Source organism: Hypanus sabinus, chromosome 2 (genome assembly GCF_030144855.1).
Source record: "Hypanus sabinus isolate sHypSab1 chromosome 2, sHypSab1.hap1, whole genome shotgun sequence".
Taxonomy (NCBI): domain Eukaryota; kingdom Metazoa; phylum Chordata; class Chondrichthyes; order Myliobatiformes; family Dasyatidae; genus Hypanus; species Hypanus sabinus.
This window is the reverse complement of record NC_082707.1, coordinates 1029896-1050212: the sequence shown is the minus strand read 5'-3', so window position 1 is coordinate 1050212 and position 20317 is coordinate 1029896. Positions and strand designations below refer to the sequence as shown.

Below are 20317 nucleotides of genomic sequence, written 5' to 3'. Positions count from 1 at the left end.
CTACTGGCCTATAGTTGCCTGCCTTTTGCCTACATCTTTTTTTGAACAGTGGAGTGACATTCACCCTCTTCTAATCCACTGGGACTTGCCCAGAGTGCAGAGTCTTTAGAAGATTATCACTAAAGCCTCTACTAATTACTTCTGCCATTTCTTTCAGTACACTGGGATCCACCAAGACCAGGGGACTTGTCTATCTTCAGGCCCACAAGCTTGCTCAGTATTACCTCTTCAGTGATAGCTATTGTATCGAATTCCTCACCTCCCATCACATCCATAACATCTTCCTTAACATGTTAGATGTTTCCTCCAATGTGAAGACTGACACAAAATAGTCATTCAAAGCCTTGGCCATTTCCTCATTACCCAATATCAATTTCCCCTTCTTGTCCACCAAGGGACCCACGTTCACTTTAGCCACACTTTTCTGCTTTAATAGACAATAGACAATGGTGCAGAAGTAGACCATTCGGCCCCTCGAGTCTGCACCGCCATTCTGAGATCATGGCTGATCATTCACTATCAATACCCAGTCCCTGCCTTGTCTCCATATCCCTTGATTCCCCTATCCATCAGATATCTATCTAGCTCCTTCTTGAAAGCATCCAGAGAATTGGCCTCCACCGTCTTCCGAGGCAGTGCATTCCACACCTCCACAACTCTCTGGGAGAAGTTTTTCCTCAACTCTGTTTTAAATAACTGACCTCTTATTCTCAATCCATGCCCTCTGGTACTGGACTCTCCCAACATCTGGCCCATATTTCCTGCCTCAGTCCTATCAAATCCTTTAATTATCTTAAACGTTTCAATCAGATCCCCTCTCAATCTCCTCAATTCCAGTGTGTACAAGCCCAATCTCTCCAATCTCTCTGCGTAAGACAACCCTGCCATCCCAAGAATCAACCTAGTGAATCTACTTTATGTAATTATAAAAGCTATTACTATCTATTTTTATATATTGTGCTAGTTTATTTTCATAATCTAGCTTCTCATTCTTCATTGCTAGCTTAGTGGTACTTTGCTGCTTTTTAAAGTTTTCCCAATCATCCAGTTTCCCACTACTCTTGGCGACTTTGTACACACGAGCTGTAAGTTTGATGCCTTCTTTTATTTCCTTAGTTATCCGAGGCTGGATCTCCCCCCCTACTGTCCTTGCTTTTAACTGGAATATACTTTTGTTGAGCATCGTGAAAAATCTCATTGAAAGCCTTCTACTGTTCTTCAACTGTCCCACCATATAGCTTGTGTTCCCAGTCTATACTAGCCAAATCCTCCCTCATCCCTTTGTAGTCGCCATTGTTTAGGCATAATACACTTGTTTTAGATCGAACTATTGCACCCTCCGTTGTATCAGAAATTCAGTCATACTGTGATCACTGTTTCCAAGAGCATCACTAGCTACAAGATCATTAATCCTGGTGTCCTATTGCACAGGACCAGATCTAAGATAGCATGTTCCCTTGTAGGTTCAGTAACATGCTGTTCAGGAAAACCATCACGGATACATTCCATGAAGTCCTCCTCAAGACTGCCTCGACCAACATGATTCACCCAATCTATGTGTAAGTTAAAGTCCCCTATGATAACTGCTGTTCCATTCTTACATGCCTCGGATAGTTTTCTGTTTAGAAACATAGAAAACCTACAGCACAATACAGGCCCTTCGGCCCACAAAGTTGTGCCGAACATGTCCCTACCTTAGAAATTACTAGGCTTACCTATAGCCCTCTATTTTACTAAACTCCATGTACCTATCCAAAAGTCTCTTAAAAGACCCTATTGTATTTGCCTCCACCACCGTTGCTGGCAGCCCATTCCACGCACTCACCATTCTCTGAGTGAAAAAATTTACCCCTGACATCTCCTTGATGTCCTTGTTGAATCCAAGATGGCGGTGCGACACAGCTTGCAGCAGCCACTCTGGAGCTGATGTCTATTACTTGTTAAACAGGGTGCTGTGCACAATCCTAATCTGAGGAAAAACGGACATGGGAACATGGAGGAACATCTGGAAATCTCCAGGAAGGCCTTCTTCATTGTTGCTGCTGCTGTGAGGTCCGGGTCTTTGCTGAGACGAAACAGGCCCCCAGTCCTTGGGGTTGCGTTACTGGTGGCCGTTGGTGGGGGAGTCTTAATGCGTTCGGCAGAGGACGGTGCTCAAGAGAGGCTGTGCTGAAGGGAATGGTCGGAGGCCCGAAGGTTCGACGGACTCAGAGTCCGCTGCAGTCGGGGTGCTTTCACTGTGTGCTGTGTCTACGAGGCTGAGTCCGGTGGCGCCTTGGAAGTCCATAGCGGGAGTATTCCCTTCTGCCGCCGGCGTGGGATGATGAGTCTATCGGGACCCTGAGAACTTGTGGAAATTGTGTGGTGGTTTCTTTTGAACTTACAGTCTTTTAACATCTTTGGACTATTTTTTACTGTGCCTATGGTCTGTTTTTTTTTATCAATTATGGTATTGTCTGAACTGTTGTAACTATATGTTAACTATAACTATATGGTTTTGTGTAGGTCTTGTAGCTTTAGTTTTTGGTTTGCTGGGTGGTAGAGGTGGTCTCTTGACTTGGTGTGTCTGGGTAATCTTGTTTAGTCTGGTGAATTTGGAGCTCCTTTCCGGGGAACGTGATAAGATGGTAGCGCAATATTAATACACAGCAGCCTCTCCAGACTCTGGATTGGGGATTGCCAAACGTTATGTGGATTTTCTGATGTAGTCTGTTTTGTCATGTGCTTTTGTGATATCATTCTGGAGGAACGTTGTCTCATTTTTTAACTGCATTGCATGTGTGGTTTCTAAATGACAATAAACTGAAATTCAATTTAATTCAATTCCTCTGTACCTACTCCCCAGCACCTTAAACCTGTGTCCTCCTGTGGTAACCATTTCAGCCCTGGGAAAAAGCCTCTGACTATCCACACGATCAATACCTCTCATCATCTTATACACCTCTATCAGATCACCTCTCATCCTCCGTTGCTCCAAGAAGAAAAGGCCAAGTTCACTCAACCTGTCTTCATAAGGCATGCTCCCTAATCCAGGCAACATCCTTGTAAATCTCGTCTGCACCCTTTCTATGATTTCCACATCCTTCCTGTAGTGAGGCAACCAGAACTGAGCACAGTACTCCAAGTGGGGTCTGACCAGGGTCCTATATAGCTGCAACATTACCTCTCGGCTCTTAAACTCAGTTCCATGATTGATGAAGGCCAATACATCATACATCTTCTTAACCACAGTTAATTGCCCGTGCCACTGTAATGTTATTATTCGGTGCCTGATAGACAACTCCCACCTGTGATTTTTTTCCCTTTACTATTACTAATCTCTATACAAATGAATTCAACATTCTGCTCTTTAGATCTGATATTATCTCTCACTATCGCCCTGATCTCATCTCAGTCAGCGAAGGAGAAGTGTGTCGACTGTTCCAGCGACTTAAGACCCGAAAATCTCCAGGCCCAGATGGGGTCTCCCCCTCCTGTCTACGAGCCTGTGCTGATCAGCTGGCTCCCATCTTCACTCAGCTCTTTAATAGATCTCTGGAGCTGAGTGAGGTTCCGACTTGCTTCAATCGCTCTACCACCATCCCGGTCCCCAAGAAACCCACCATCACAGGACTGGACTACAGACCTGTCGCATTGACATCTGTTCATGAAATCCTTTGAACGCTTGGTGTTGAACCACCTGAAGACCCTCGCCAGCAGCCTGCTGGATCCCCTGCAGTTTGCCTACCGGGCAAATAGGTCAGTAGACGATGCAGTCAACCTGGGACTGCACTATATCCTGCAACATCTGGATCGTCCTGGGACCTATGCTCGGATGCTGTTTGTGGATTTCAGTTCGGCGTTTAACACCATCGTCCCTCATACCCTCTGCTCCAAATTGTCTCACCTCACTGTGCCACCTGACCTCTGCGATTGGATTTACAGCTTCCTGACCAACAGAAGTCAGCAGGTAAAGATGGGACAGGTCACCTCGGATACTCGAATCACCAACACCGGCGTCCCCCAGGGGTGTGTCCTCTCTCCACTGCTGTTCTCCCTCTACACCAATGACTGCACCTCCTCCAACCCCTATGTGAAGCTTTGGAAGTTTGCAGACGACACCACCATCATCGGACTCATCCAGAACAGTGTTGAGTCTGCATATCGACAGCAGGTGGACCAACTGGCGCTCTGGTGCAGTCGGAACAATCTGGAGCTGAACACGCTCAAGACAAAGGAGATGTTAGTGGATTTCAGGAGACATCCCCCCGTTATGTCCCCCCTCACAGTCCTCAGCAGCCCTGTGTCCACCGTGGAGAACTTCAGGTTCCTGGGAACCACCATCTCTCAGGATCTTAAGTGGGAGCAGAACATCAGCTCCATCCTGAAGAAGGCCCAGCAGCGGATGTACTTCCTGCGGCTCTTGAGGAAATATGGTCTGCCTCAGGAGTTGCAGTTGCAGTTCTACACTGCAGTCACTGAGTCTGTCCTGTGCACCTCCATCACTGTGTGGTTTGGAGCCGCCACCAAGCAGGATAGAACCAGACTACAGCGTACAGTGAGGACTGCCGAGCGCATCATTGGAGCCTCCCTGCCCTCTATTGTGGACCTGCACTCTTCCAGGTTGAAGAAGAGGGCGGGGAACATCATAAAGGACTCCTTCCATCCTGCGCACGGACTGTTTGAACTGCTTCCGTCTGGTAGGTGCTTCAGATCCCTCCAGACTAAGACTAATAGGCACTGGAGAAGTTTTTTCCCTACTGCGGTCACTTTGCTGAACAGTTAACTGCCGGTTAACTGTCGGCTAACTATTACTTGGATTGCACTACCTGTATGTATAATCTATATTTTCATTTATATTTATCATTATTATTGTTATGAGCAGAGAGACAACATCTGCCGGAAGTAAATTCCTTGTATGTGCACAAGTACTTGGCGATTAAAGTCTGATTCTGATTTAATTAAGAGCACTACCCCACCAACCTTATCTTCCTTGGATATTTAATTCCCAATCTTCTCCACCCTGCAACCACAACTCTGTAATGGTCACTAAATCATACCCTTTTGTGCTGGTTTGAGCCACAAGTTCACTGACCTTTTTTCAAATACTGTGGGCGTTCAAATAAAGTGCCCTTACACTCATTGTGCTTTTAAAATCTTGTAATCTTTTACTCTTTTGCACTTGACGTTTCTTCACTCCACTCTTACTTTTATCTTTTTTATCTTTTGCTTTTTCTTTATCTTTATCCACACTTTTCTTTTTTACTTTATCCATACTTGTCTAATTTGTTGACCCATCCCCCCCACGATTTAGCTTAAAGCCCTATCCTCAGCCCTAGTTAGGCAGTTCACAAGGCTCCAGGTCCCATCATGATTCAGGTGGAGCCCATATCATTAGTAAAGCTCTCTGCTTCCCCAATACTGGTGTCATTTTCCCTTGAGTTCAAACCCACTTCTCCCACACCACTCTTTGAGCCATGCATCTGATTCTCTAGTCTTCTTCACCCCATACTGATTTGCATGTGGCTCAGGTAGTAATCCAGACATTACCACCTTTTTGGTTCTGCTTTTTAATTTAGTCCTTAGCTGTTCAAATACCCTCAGCAGAACCTCTTTACTCATTCTACCTATGTTGTTGGTACCCACATGGACCACGACAACTGGATCTTTCCCCTCCCACTGCAAATTCCTCTACAGGTCAGAGAAGATGTCCTGAACCTGGGCACCAGGGAGGCACACAACCTTTGGGATGCTCTGTCCTTGTGACAGAGAATTCTGTCTGTACTATCCCCAATTACCACTACATTTCTCTTCTTCCCCCCGCCCTCTTGAATGGCTCTCTGAACTACAGTGTCACAGTTAGGTTGCTCAACCTTCCTACAGCCCCCACTCTCATCCACACAGGGAGCAAGAATCTCAGACCTGTTGGACAAGCTCAAGAGCTGAGGCTCCTCCAGCATTGTCCCTTGGGTCCCACTACCTGCCTCACTCACAGATACACCCTCTTGTCCCTGACCAGAGACCGAATTTGAGGCAGCTAATCTAATGGGTTTGACTATCTCCCGGTAACTCCAGAAAATCCAGGTAACTCCCTGATGTGCCGCAGTGTTTGAAGCTCAGATTTCAGATTATCAACTTTGAGCCTGAGTTCCTCAAGCACCCAACACTTGCTGCAGATGTGGTCACCAGGAACCACAATGGGGTCCACCAGCTCCCACATCATGCAGCTACAGCACATCACCTGATCCTGCATCATCCCTACTTTATTTAATCAGCTATAATTTTGTGACTTTTTATTCAACCACTACAAAATGCTTATCCTGCTACTTACCTGTGCCTCCTCACCAAAGCCTCAAGTTCCCACTACTATACTGGTCCACTCACACAATGGCCGCTCTGCTTTACTTTTAGTTGCTCCTGTTTATGAACTGCGAATCGATTGGTCTGCCACTAATACGCTGAGCCCCGCAAAACACTCCTTTTTTAAAAAAAAACACTTCTCCCTGACCTGTGCAAAGCTCTCTCTCTGCAAGTCAATTGGTCTGCTGCTAAAAGGTTGCTCCTTAATTTTGAGGCTCTGCCCTCTTGTTCTGGAAAGCCCCCACTAGAGGAAACATCCTCTGCACATCCACACTAGCTATGCATTTGGCAAGTTTCAATGAGATCCCCCCACATTCTTCTAAATTCCAGTGAGTACAGGTCCAAAGCTGCCAAATGCTTCTCATATGTTAACCCCTGGTATTGGGAAATGAACCTGGTCAGGTGTCAGGTCTCTCAGTGGCAGAACATTTTGGAGATAGTGATCACAATTCTATCTCCTTTACCATAGCATTGGAAAGGGATAGGAACAGACAAGATAGGGAAGTGTTTAATGGGAGTAAGGGGAACTATGAGGCTATTAGGCAGGAACTTGGAAGCATAAATTGGGAACAGATGTTCTCAGGGAAACATATGTAAGAAATGTGGCAAATGTTCAGGGGATATTAGGTGGGGTTCTGAGTAAGTATGTTCCAATGAGACATGGAAAGGATGGCAGGATACAAGATCCATGGTGCACAGAGGCTGATATAAATCTAGTCAAGGAGGAAAGAAAAGCTTACGAAAGGTTCAAAAAACTAGGTAATGATATGAATCTAGAAGATTATAAGGCTAGCAGGAAGGAGCTTGAGAATGAAATTAGGAGAGCCAGAAGGGGCCATAAGAAGGCCTTGGCGGACAGGATTAAAGAAAACCCCACGGCATTCTACAAGTACGTGAAAGACAAGAGGATGAGACGTGAGAGAATAGGACCAATCAAGTGTGACAGTGGAAAAGCACGTATGGAACCGGAGGTACTTAATGAATACTTTGCTTCGGTATTCACAATGGAAAAGGAACTTGGCAATTGTAGGGATGACTTGCAGTGGACTGAAAAGCTTGAGAATGTAGATATGAAGAAAGAGAATGTGCTGGAGCTTTTGGAAAGCATAAAGTTGGATAAGTCACTGGGCTGGCTATAACATGCAGGTTTGTGAACGTGGGGTTGATGCCTGCCTGAAGTGATTCTAGCTCACTGCTGATTGAAAACAAACAGCCATAAATTATCAACTGTCATTGATGGGAAGATGGCAATAAATTGATGCTAGCTTGAGAAGAGCCAATAACAAGGTGCTAAAGGACAGACACATGACCTGTGGCTAATGACACTGGAATGCAATATTTGAATTGATAAGGAATGGATATAAAATTGGATGCTTTGTGTGCTGGCAGTGGTAACTTCAAAGAATAACCATTGTAGATACAAGCGTGAGCAACCCTGTGTGAAACACGTGGCGAGTGAATCAGGACAATTAGGAACGTCTGGCCAGCGTAAACTCCTTTGCCCAGGTAATACCTTTGCTATTCTTTGACTATTCAGGAGAGTCAGGGATATTTAGCTGTGTGCACACAAGGTATTTAGTGTATGAATTCACATACTTGTTCGATACAGTATATACAGTATTTTTTTTTACAACACATCCTCTCCACATCCACTCTATCTAGTCCTTTCGACATTTGGTAGATTTCAATGAGATCCCCCGCATTCTTCTAAATTCCAGTGAGTACAGGCCCAAAACTGCCAAACATTCCTCATATGTTAACTCCTTCATTCCCAGAATCATTCTAGTGAACCTCTTCTGGATTCTCTCCAATGACAACACATCCTTTCTGAGATAAGGGGCCCAAAATAGTTGACAATTAGGGTTAGGGGTTAGGATTAGGGTGCTTTGAGCAAGTCATGTCTCAATTACATATGGAACATAACAATCTCTCATTTCCATCTGATACAGTAATCTTGCCCTCCTGCCCTTTGTTCTCCAGTGGCTGCTCATTTGCAAACAAGATTTTGGCTGAGGTGGTCTCATCCCCCTGCATTTCAGCCTGCCTTGAGTCCGACCCTCCAGCCTCGCTTCTGGCCATGGCAATGAACCTTCATCCCTTTAAAGGTGCTATACCTGCTTGCTTGAGAATTAAGTCCGCTGAATACTTCTGAAGATCATAAAAAAATCTGTAGTACATTAAGCCAACTTAAAAGTATATTGCTTAAAGGGAAATTACATATTGCCCATTACAGTGAAAGTAATTCAAAAGAGGTATATTAGTGCAAAAGAGTATTGTATGTAGCTCGCAAAATGTCTCCGTTGTTCACTATTGCCATCTTGCTCAGGACCATCCCAATCAAAAACAGTTACTTTTACCTAGCAGTAAAGCTGACCTCTCACCACAACTACTTTATCATTTCCTGTCAAAGTCATCTTCTGTACAGAAACTCCCGTGCCTGGCATCACTCTATAGACATATAATTAATCTATGTATATAAGGTACTTCATGCATTTATAGTCATTGTGTTTTTAATAATAATTGTAATTATTATTATAGTTAATAATCTTATTGTGTAATTATTTTGTTCTCTCTTGCACTTGTGTATTGGACAACACACACAAATGCTGGAGGAATTCAGCGGGCCAGGCAGCATCAATGGAAAAAAAGTAATATCAACGTTTCACGCCAATAGCCTTTGGCAGGAGCGTGCACCGGAAATGACTTTAAGTAATCTTGATTCTTGAATCCAGGGGAGAGTTATCTCCTTACAGACATCTTCACATATGCAGTACATTCAAAGGGAGGCTCCTCCACCTTCTGAAACTAACTTGTTCTCTCTTGCTCAGTACTCAGAACTCAAACATTAACTGTTTCTCTTTCCATAGTTGCTTCCTGATCTTCTGAGTGTTACTAATTTTACTTCAGACTTCTTGCATTAGTACACTTTTGCTTTTCTTTCACAGCTATTCAACTGTCTTGATGCTGAGTTGTTACCACAGTAATAAAATCTAACTGGACAGTTTCACAAGTTCCCTAAAATCTGCATCAAAACACAACTAATTCCTTAGCTAACATTCCATAATACAGGAAGAATGTGGAAACTATAGAAAAAATGCAGAGGAGATCTACAAAGTTGTTGCCTGGATTGGGGAACATGCCTAATGAGAATAGGTTGAGTGAACGGTCTTTTCTCCTTGGAGCGACGGAGGATGAGAGGTGACCTGATAGAGGTGTATAAGATGATGAAAGGCATTGATCGTATGGATAGTCAGAGGCTTTTTCCCAGGGTTGAAATGGCTAACACAAGAGGGCACAGTTTTAAGGTGCTTCGAAGTAGGTTCAGAGGAGATGTCAGGGCTAAGTTGTTGCAACACACACAAAATACTGGTGGAATGCAGCAGGTCAGGCAGCATCTATAGGGAGAAGCACTGTCGATGTTTTGGGCCGAGACCCTTCGTCAGGACTAACTGAAAGGAAAGGTAATAAGAGATTTGAAAGTAGCAGGGGAAGGGGAAAATGGGAAATGATAGGAGAAGACTGGAGGGGGTGGGGTGAAGCTGAGAGCCAGAAAGGTGATTGGCAAAAGGGATACAGAGCTAAAGAAGGGAAAGGATCATGGGACAGGAGGCCTAGGGAGAAAGAAAGGGGGACGGGAGCACCAGAGGGGAATGGAGAACAGGCAGAGAGACGGGCAGAAAGAGAGGAAAAAAAGGAGGGGGGGATAAAAGCTAAATATATCAGGGTTAAGAAGGGGAGGAGGGGCATTAACGGAAGTTACAGAAGGGGTAAGTTGTTTTTTTAAAAAAAACGCAGAGAGTGGTGAGTGTATGGAATGGGCTGCCAGTGACAGTGGTGGAGGCAGATACAATAGGGTCTTTTAAGAAACTCCTGGAAAGGTACATGGAGCTTAGAAAAATTGAGGGCTATGGGTAACCTGAGGTAATTTCTAAAGTACGTACATGTTTGGCACAGCATCGTGAGCCGAAGGGTCCGTATTGTGCTGTGGATTTTCTACGTCTCTATAATTCTATGTTTTTATTTGCTTACCAGAAGCAATTTTGCAATTGATTCCGCTCCACAGTTCGATAAATGGTTGAATCTTAAATCAAGACCTGAAGAATCCAAAGTCAATATTGTAAAACCTTCCTCTTATTCTTGCAAAATCAGAATCCCATACCTCACTCATGAACATAGTAAATAATGTAAATAAATTAATTTCAGTCCAATCCCTCTGCCCATTTCCAATCATTGACTGAAAGTACTTTTTAGCTGAAAAGCATTTTATTCAAGGTCAGAATGCAGAAACAAATTGGACTTCAGGTTAAGGATAAGTATGAACCTTGCAGGAGATACTATATTGTAAGAGGAGAAGTTAAGCAGATTAAACCTCTACAACCTTGGGTTTTGAGGAATGAAAGGTTAGATAATTCTCACAGGGATTGAGGGAAGAGATGTGGGAATGCTGGACTGATCTCTGGACACAAACTCAAAATAAGGGACTGACCATTCAGGGCTGAAACAAGGAAAATGTTATATCCAGAGGGTGGCAGATCTTTGGCTCAACATCAAATTCAACCATTTTAATATTTCCAGTTCTGCCCTGAAACATTCATTCAGCTTCTCCTTCCATAGATGCTACATCGCTGAATGATTCAGCTCATTTTTTTCTGTTTTTATTTCAGATTTGCAGTAGCTTCTGATCTTTAAGGGAAGTATGTGGGGGTTTGGAGAGGATGCTGCCTAGATTAAAGGGCATGTGGTATATGGAGAGGCTGTATAACCTAGGTTGTTTTCTTTGGAGTGGCAGACGCTGAAGGGAGACCCAATAGAGGTTTATAAGATTTTGAGAGGCATGGGTAGACAGCATATGTCATTTCTCCTCAGTGAAAATATTTAAAATGAGAAGTCATGCATTTAAGATGACAGGGAGTAAGCTCAAAGGGTTTATGCAGGGCAAGTTCTTTTTATACAGATTGATGGGTGCCTGGAATGTGCTGCCATGGGAGATGGTAGAGGCAGATACAATAGAGGTGTTTAAGAAGCTCTTGATAGGCACGCGAATGTGCTGAGAATGGAGGAATATCAATATTGTGTAGGCAGAAGGGAAATGTAGGAATATATTGTGTAGGTAAGTGCTCAGTTATGCATTTGAATTTCAAGTTGAATTGTCATTCAACCATACACGAATACCCATGAATACAGCCAAACAAACTAATGTTACTCCATAGCCAGGGTTCAAAACACGGTCATGCACAGCACAAAACACATAAAGCACATGTAAGATATCAGTAAAATAGTCACACGCAAAATATATAGTCCAATGTCCTGAATCCATGAATGTTGCTGCACTGTGCAGTCAAACACAATTAATTACCAATTGAATTAGTTAGGAACAGACATGCTAGGCCAAAGGCTGTTGGGGTCTGGTCTGGAGCCCACCGTCTGGGTCTTGCTCCGGTCCACAGACTCCAGACTCTGGGCCTTGCAGCCAACCCTCCTGTCACACGAAGCCATTAGATCATCTTGGCTTTAGGAGGTACACCTGTTGCCTATTAGTGGGCAGCTGTTTATAAGGGGCTCGGGGACTGAGCCTAGTTGTGGGGTCGTCCTGCTCTGAAGCCAGTTTAACCTGCTCTGTACTGCCGGCTCTGAATCCTGTCTGTCTCCTGTTCTGCCCTGGTTGCCGGCCTGTTCTGTATATGCTCTATCCGGTTGGTCTTCTTCCCCTGCTTCTCTCCTGTGTACTGGTCCTGCTGTTCTGCCTTATTCTCCTTGCTCGTGCTGCCACGCTGTCAGTTAACTTTCCCAATTTACCAGTATATCATGGTAATCCTGCTGCTCACCCTGGACCCAGTTTCCTTCTGATCCCTTGCCTCTGTCAGGCAGATCCGGCCGGACTGCCGCTGCCCGATGGGGATTCTACCCCTTCCTACCCGTTGCCTCCGTTGGGCAGGTCCGGCTGGACTGCCGCTGCCCGGCGGGGGTTTCTGCCCTTTCCACCTATTGCTCCCTAAGGGTTGTGCCCCGCACCTGCCCAGGTGTCTGCGACTGGCCCAGGCCTCTGTGTTTTCCGCCTGGGAGGCGGCCCTGCCCGGGATCCATGCGGCCCGCCATGAGGAACCCACCTGCCCCATCTGAGCTCTGGGATCCTCCTGTATGCCATGAACTCCTGGATCCTCCTGCCTCGTCCAAACTCTGGGATCCTCCTACCTCGCCTGACCTCCGGGATCCAGCCCTGCCTGCCTTATCCCTTACATACATCCCCATTGCAGCAACCCCATCCTGTCCTACCCCTAGTACTTCAGTGCCTGCATCCTGCCTTTGAGTCCAATCCTGCCCCCGTTCCTGACAAAGGCAACACAAGTGAATCTGCAAATGCTGGAAATAAATAAAAACACAAAATGCTGGCAGAACTCAGCAGGCCAGACAGCATCTATGGGACAAGGTAGTGACAACATTTCAGCCTGAAACATCGTCACTACCTCCTCCCATAGATGCTGTCTGGCCTGCTGAGTTCTGCCAGCATTTTGTGTTTTTATGCTAGGCCAAAGGGCCTGTTCTTGTACTCTTCAATGTTCTGCATCAGTGTTTAATACCTGTGATAAAGGAGTTTCGATGAAGGAGACAAACCAGAACTGCAGCATCACTGTCTGTCAGTCTCTGTACTGGGAACCGCAGTGAATTTCCACTGAGCATCAATGTGAATCCATCATAAAGGACCCTACAGAGAGAGGTGAATAAATAATTGAGCTACCTCAACCAATGATTAGCTTGTGGTTGTAAGAAGTATGCTTGGTTGGATTGATTCTTTGTACTGACAGACAGACATACTTTATTGATCCCAAGGGAAATCAAAGCCTCTCGAGTCAAAGCCTCAAAGCTCTGCTCCTTCACTGGCCCACTCACTCACTGGCCGCTCTGCTTGAGCTACCTCTCTATGTATTTGTTTGAGCTTTTCAAACTGCTTGGTCACTTGACCTCGATTGCCCAATCAGCTGCTTTCTGCTGAGTCTGAGCTATTCAAATCTTGATTGTCTAATCAACTGTTTTCTGCTGAGCTATTCAAAACTTGATTGATTTGATTGCACAGTCCAACTGCCAAAAGTGCCAGAATCTCTCGACTCAAAGCTCCACTCATTCACTGGCCCAATCATGTAATGTAGCAAAGTGACTGGGAAGTTGGATGTTTGGGAAGCTTTTAAAATCCAACAAAAGGCAACTAAAAAAACTATAAGGGAAAATATGAAATATAAGGGCAAACTAGCTGATAATATAAAGCAGGATACTGGAAGTTTTATTCATAGAATCATAGAAATCTACAGCACAATAACATAGAAGACTACAGCACATTACAGGCCCTTCAGCCCACAATGTTGTGCCACCCATGTAACCTTACTCTGGAAATGCCTGGAATTTCCCTACCGCATAGTCCTCTATTTCTCTATGCTCCATGTACCAATCTGAGAGTCTCTTAAAAGATCCTATTGTATCCATCTCTACCACATTGCTAGCAATGCATTCCACACACCCACCACTCTCTATGTAAAAAACACTTACCTCTGACCTCTGGTACCAACTTCAAGCACCTTAAAACTATGCCCCCTCGTGTTAGCCATTTCTGTCCTGGGAAGCCAGAGGCTATCCACACATTCAATGCCTCTCATCATCTTATACACCTCTATCAAGTCACCTCTCATCCTTTGTCACTACAAGAAGAAAAGGCAAGTTCAATCAACCTAATCTCATAAGGTATGCTGTTCAATTCAAGCAACAGCATTGTAAATCTCCTCTGCATTCTCTCTACGGTATCCACATTCTTCCTGTAGTGAGGTGACCAGAATGAACACAGTACTCCAAGTGTGATCTAACTAAGGTATTATATTGCTTTAACATTACCTCATGGCTCTTATATAAAGAGTAAAAGGGAGGTGAGAGTTGATATTGGACCACTAGAAAATAATGCTGGTGAGGTAGAAATGAGGGACAAAAAATGGCAGATGAACTTAATGAATACTTTGCCTCAGTCTTCAATGTGGAAGACACTAGGTGTCTGCCAGAGGTCTGTGAGTGTCAGGGAGCAGAGTGAGTGCCATTGCAATTACAAAGGAAAAAGTGCTAGGCAATCTCAAAGGTCTTAAGGTGGATAAGTCAACTAGACCAGATGGACTACATCCTAGAGTCCTGAGAGAGGTTGCTGAAGAGATAACAAATGCATTGGTCACGAACTTTCAAGAATAACTTCATTCTGGCATGGTTCTGATGGACTGGAAAATTGCAAATGTCACTCCACTCCTTAAGAAGGAAGGAAATTATCGGCTTGTTAGCCTAACCTCAGTGGTTGGGAAAGTGTTGGAGTCTATTATTAAGGATGAGGTTTCAAGGCACTTGGAGAAAATAAGTCAATGTCAGCATAGCTTCTATGAAGGGAAATCTTGCCTGACAAATCTGTTCCTTGAGGAAGTAACAAGCAGGGTGTACAATGAATAGGCAGTTGATGTCATTTACTTGGATTTTCAGAAGGCATTTGATAAGGTGCCACACCTGAGGCTGCTTAACAAGATAATGAGTACTTGGTGACACAGGACGAGATAGGACAAAGTCAGCATGGTTTCTTTAAGGGAAAATCTTGCCTGATGAACCTGTTGGAATTCTTTGAGAAGATTACACATAGGATAGATAAAAGAGATGCAGTGGATATTGTACATTTGGACTTTCATAAGTTTTTTGACAAGGTGCCACATGAGGCTGCTTACCAAGTTAAGAGCCTGTGGTATTACAGGAAAACTAGTGACACGATTAGAGCATTGGCTGATTGGCTGGAGACAGCGAGTGGGAATAAAAGGATCTTATGCTGGTTGGCAGCCAATGACTAGTGGTGTTCCATTGGGGTCTGTGTTGGGACAGCTTTTTATGCTGTATGTCAATGATTTAGATGATGGAATAAATGGGTTTGTTGCCAAATTTGCAGATGATAACAAGATTGGTGGAGGGGCAGGTAGTATTGAGGAAACAGGTAGGCTGCAGAAGGACTTTGACAGGTTAAAAGAAGGGCAAGAAAGTGGCAAATGAAATACATTGTTGGAAAATGCAGGTCATGAACTTTGGAAGAAGAAATGTGTAAGCTATTTTCTAAATGGGGAGAAAATCTGAAAATCTGAGCTGCAAAGGCACTTGGGAGTCCTTGTGCAGAATAATCTAAAGGTTAACTTGTTGGTGGAGTCAGTGATGACGAAGGCAAATGCAGTGTTAGCATACATTTCCAGAGGTCTAGAATACAAGAGCAGGGATGTGATGCTGAAACTTACTGGTGAAGACTCACCTTGAGTATTGTGAACAATTTTGGGCTCCTCGTTTAAGAAAAGATGTGCTGGGATTGGAGAGAGTTCAAAGAAGGTTCACAAGGAGGATTCCTGGAATGAACAGTTTATCATATGAGGAACGTTTGATAGCTCTGGGTCTGTATTCATTGGAATTTAGAAGGAAGAATGGGGATCTCATTGAAACCTATCAAATATTGAAAGGCCTAGAAAGTGTAGATGTGAAAAAGACGTTTCCCATGGTGGAGGAGCCTAGGATATGAGGGCACAGCCTCAGGATAGAGGAGCATCCTTTTAAAACAAGCAGCTTTGGAGGCCAAGGCGTTGGGTGTATTTAAGGCAAAGCTTGATAGATTCTTGATTGGACACAGCATCAAAGGTTATGGGGAGAAGGCTGGGGAATGGGGCTGAGGAGAGAAAATAAAAGATCAGCCATGATTGAATGGCAAAGCAGACTCGATGGGCTAAATGGCCTAATTCTGCTCCTATGTCTTATGGTCTTAAAGAAAAATTACCATTGCCAGAGTTGTCTAACCAATCTTATAGATTCTTTAGAGGATGTTATCAGGAAAGTTTATTGAGGCAAAATAGTCGATGTTGTCTATATGGACTTTAGCAAAGCATTTGACATGATCCTGCATGGGAGATTGGTCATTCAACATCAAGTTGAGGTCATAAATTGGATGAGAGATTGGATTTGTGGGAGAAGCGAGTGTGTAGTAGTAAATATTTCCCTTCCCAACTGGGATCTGTGACTAGTGGGGTATCACAGGGATCAGTGGTGTGCCTGTTGTAGTTTGTCATCGATATCAATGATCTGGATGATGATGTGGCTAACTGGATCAGCAAATTTGCAGAAGACTTCAAGACTGGGTGTGTACTGACAGTGAGGAAAAAAGCTTGCAACAGGATCTGGACCAGCTAGAAAAATGAGCTGAGAAATGGCAGCTGGAATTTAAAGCAGACGAGTGCAAGGTGTTGTACTTCTATAGGACCAACTAGAGTAAGTCTTACACAGTGAATGTTAGGGCACTGAGGAGTGTGGTATAACAAAGGCATCTGGGAATAGAGATTAATAATTCATTGAAAGTGGTGGCACAGGTAGGTAGGATCATAAAAAATTTGGCACATTGGCCTCACAAATAACAGTATTGGGTATAAGCGATGGGTTGTTACATTGAAGTTGTATGAGACATTGGTGAGGCCTAATTTGGAATATTTCCTTGTCCCAATTTACTAGCTCTCCAGCTTCACTTTCCAGCAGTCCAATATCTAATCTTGCCTTTCTTTTACACTTTTTGTATCTGAAGAAACATGTGATAGCCTCCTTAGATGTCATTTGCTGTAATACTATCCCCAATTCCACCTACATTTCTGTTCATTTCCCCTCCCTGAACCACAGGGCCACAGTTTAGTTGCTCACCTTCTTCCAGCCATTACTGTCATACACACAGGGAGCAAGAACCTTAGACCAGTCAGGCAACATTAGGACTGAGACCACTTCAGCACTATCTCTTGGATGCCCCCCACTTGCCTCACTCGCAGTCACACCGTCCTGTCCCACAGACCTAATTTGAATTATTTTATCAAATGGATGTGACTGCCTCCTGAAACAGTGTCTTGGTAGATGATAAAACTCTGACTCAAATATGCCCCTCCCTGAAACTTTGCAGTTTTTGAACCTCATATCGCAGATCATTGAGTGAGTAACACTTCCTGCAGTATCTGTCACCAGCCCCCACATGAGATCCAAAATAGGCTTGGTAATGAAGGATGTTTTGTAATTGGAAGCCCATGCTCATTGAAGGACCATTACTGTTGTTATTGACGGATATGACTATAAGAGGGATGAGCTGTAAGTGTCAAACTTGCATGAAAAGTGGTGTTGTTGCCAGAGAGGAGGATGCTCAAACTGCAGGACAACATTGATGAGATGTTAGTTTGTGCAGAACAAAGGCAGATGGAATTTAATCCCGTCAAGTACTATGAAGCCGATGAAGAGTAGTTTATACAAAGAATGGGACAGCCCTAGGGTGAGTTGAGTATAGAGGGACCTTGCTTTACAAGCCCAACTATTGGGCATACTTACACTTTAGAGTGGTCTACATGCTGTAACACATTCAAGATGTATGGGTTGACATCCTGTTTCATTTCTGCACAGATATCCAGGTAACAAGCTTTTAGTCCACCAGAACTGTTCATCCTTGACTGAAACACCGTAAAGGACAGTCACCTGCCTGAGTGGCCAAGGAACCAAATAATTTCCTCTAATACCCTTAGCTCCAAAGTAAGCCCACCATTCACCCAACCCCCACTTCTGTCTCGTATCACTCTCTCTCCTCCCCTCCCTTCTTCCCACACCTGCTTCCCTCTCCCTCCTCCTCCCCTCCCTTCCCTCCTCCTTCCCTTCCCCCCTTCCTCCTTCCCTTCCCCCCTTCCTCCTTCCCTTCCCCTTCCCTCCCCTCCCTTACCCCTCCCCCCTTCCCTCCCTCACCTTCCCCTTCCCTCCCTCACCTTCCCCTTCCCCGGTCCCTCCCCCCTTTCCCTTCCCTTCTCCTGTCCCTCCCCTCTTCGCCCCTCCCCTCCTCCTTCCCCTCCCTCTCCCCGTTCCCCTCCCTTTTTCCCTTCCCTCCCCACCCCCTCCCTTTTTCCTTTCCCTCCCCACCCTTCCCCTCTCCCTCCCCACTGCCCCTCCCGTCCCCTTCCTTTCCCACTTCGGCCTTCCCCTCCCACTTCGCCCTTCCCCTCCCACTTCGCCCCTCCCCTCCTCCTTCCCCTCCCTCTCCCCGTTCCCCTCCCTTTTTCCCTTCCCTCCCCACCCCCTCCCTTTTTCCTTTCCCTCCCCACCCTTCCCCTCTCCCTCCCCACTGCCCCTCCCGTCCCCTTCCTTTCCCACTTCGCCCCTCCCCTCCTCCTTCCCCTCCCTCTCCCCGTTCCCCTCCCTTTTTCCCTTCCCTCCCCACACCTTCCCTCCGTCACCTTCTCCCCGCTTTACACACTCCCTCCTTCCCTCTGCGCACCTCTTTTAGTCCCGAGTCCAGCTATGTTTAATCCGTTTCCATGTCGACCAGAGCGCGGAACGGGGCAGCGCGCCCCCGTGTGGGTGGTAGTCCGGATAACAGGTTCCGGATGTGGGTCACTGACAACTGCTACAGTACTTATAAACAAGAGAAAGTTTGCAGATTCTCGAAATCCGAGCAACTCACACAAGATGCTGGACGAACTCAGTACGCCAGTCGACGTTTCGGGCCGAGACTCTTCGGCAGGTCTGGAGAAAAAAAGGCTGAGGAGTAGATTGAAAAGGTAGGGGGAGGAGAGAAAGAACCACCAGGTGATAGGTGAAACCTGGAGGGGGAGGGTTGGTTGGTGAAAGAGTCGGAAAACCATGGAAGAAAGGTAAAGGGGACGGGGGAACTCAAGAGAGAGGCGATGGGCAGACAAGAAAATAAATTGAGAGAAGAAAAAGTGGCTGGGAAATGGAGAAGGGGTGTTACTGGAAGTTTGAGAAATCGATGTTCATGCCATCAGGTTGGAGGTTACCCAAACGGAATACCGTATAGGGGGTTGTTCCTCCAATGTAAGTGTGACCTTATCACGACAGTAGAGGAGGCCATCATGGATTTTCATATCGGAATGAACTGGGAGATTCCGCTTGTCTGGCGGTTGGAGTGAAGAGTTTGAAGAGATTTGGCATGCCAACAAATACACACAAACTTCTATAGATGTACTGTGGAGAGTATTCTGACAGGCTGCGTCACTGTCTGGTATGGGGGTGGGGTGTACTGCACAGGTCTAAAAGAAGCTGCAGAGGATTGTGAATATGGTCATCTCCATCTTGGGTACTAGCCTACAAAGTACCCAGGACAACTTCAGGGAGCGGAGTCTCAGAAAAGCAGTGTCCATTATTAAAGACCTCCAGCACCCAGGGCATTCCCTTTTCTCAATTGTTGCCATCAGGTAAGAGGTACAGAAGCCTGAAGGCACACAGTCAGCAATTCAGGAACAGCTTCTTCCCCTCTGTGATTCCTAAATGGACATTGAACCCTTGGATACTACCTCACATTAAAAAAAATACACAGTATTTGTTTTTGCACGTTTGTTTTTAATCTATTCAAGGTACATACACTGTAATAGATTTACTGATTTATTTTTATTATTTTTTCTATATTATGTATTGCATTGAATTGCTGCTGCTAAGTTAACAAATTTCAGGTCAGAATGCTGGTGATAATAAACCTGATTCTGATGCAATAAATACAAATACATGCTTATATATACATATTGATTGTATGTCCATAAAGTGTTGCTAGGCACAAGAATGTCTGTACATAAGGTGACTGCCAGGATATGATAAATTGATGGTATTTGGAGGTGTGGAAGGGTGGACTTGTGGGTGGAGGAGTTGATCAGCCAAACTGCTTGTGGAAAGTAACTGTTTTTGAGTCTGGTGGTCCTGATGTAGATGCTACATAGCCTCCTCCCTTATGGGAATGGGACAAACAGTTCACGAGTAAGACCATAAGATATAGGAGCAGAAGTAGGCCATTTGGCCTAACAAGTCTGCACTGCCATTAAATCGTGGGCGATCCAATTCTTCCAGTGATTCCCATTCCCCTGCCTTCTGCCCAAACCCTTTGATACCCTGGTTAATCAGACTCTATCTATCACTGCCTTAAGTA

At 44.9% G+C, this 20317-nt stretch overlaps 1 protein-coding gene across 9 annotated transcripts in view; it reads right to left on the bottom strand.

Moving 5' to 3' along the window:
- lrrc34 (leucine rich repeat containing 34) overlaps positions 1-19920 on the bottom strand; it is a 102508-nt gene extending 82588 nt beyond the window's left edge. The window contains exons 1-4 of one of the 9 annotated variants that reach the window (XM_059991026.1): positions 18659-19920; positions 17728-17846; positions 12918-13042; positions 10369-10433 (exon numbers count right to left, since the gene is read on the bottom strand). In XM_059991026.1, coding sequence (XP_059847009.1) covers positions 10369-10433; positions 12918-13042; positions 17728-17840 — 303 coding nt within the window. In that variant the 5' untranslated portion in view covers positions 17841-17846; positions 18659-19920. The other 8 variants (XM_059991053.1, XM_059991004.1, XM_059991043.1 and 5 more) reach the window with 8 other exon arrangements.
- Between the last annotated feature and the right edge of the window lie 397 nt (positions 19921-20317).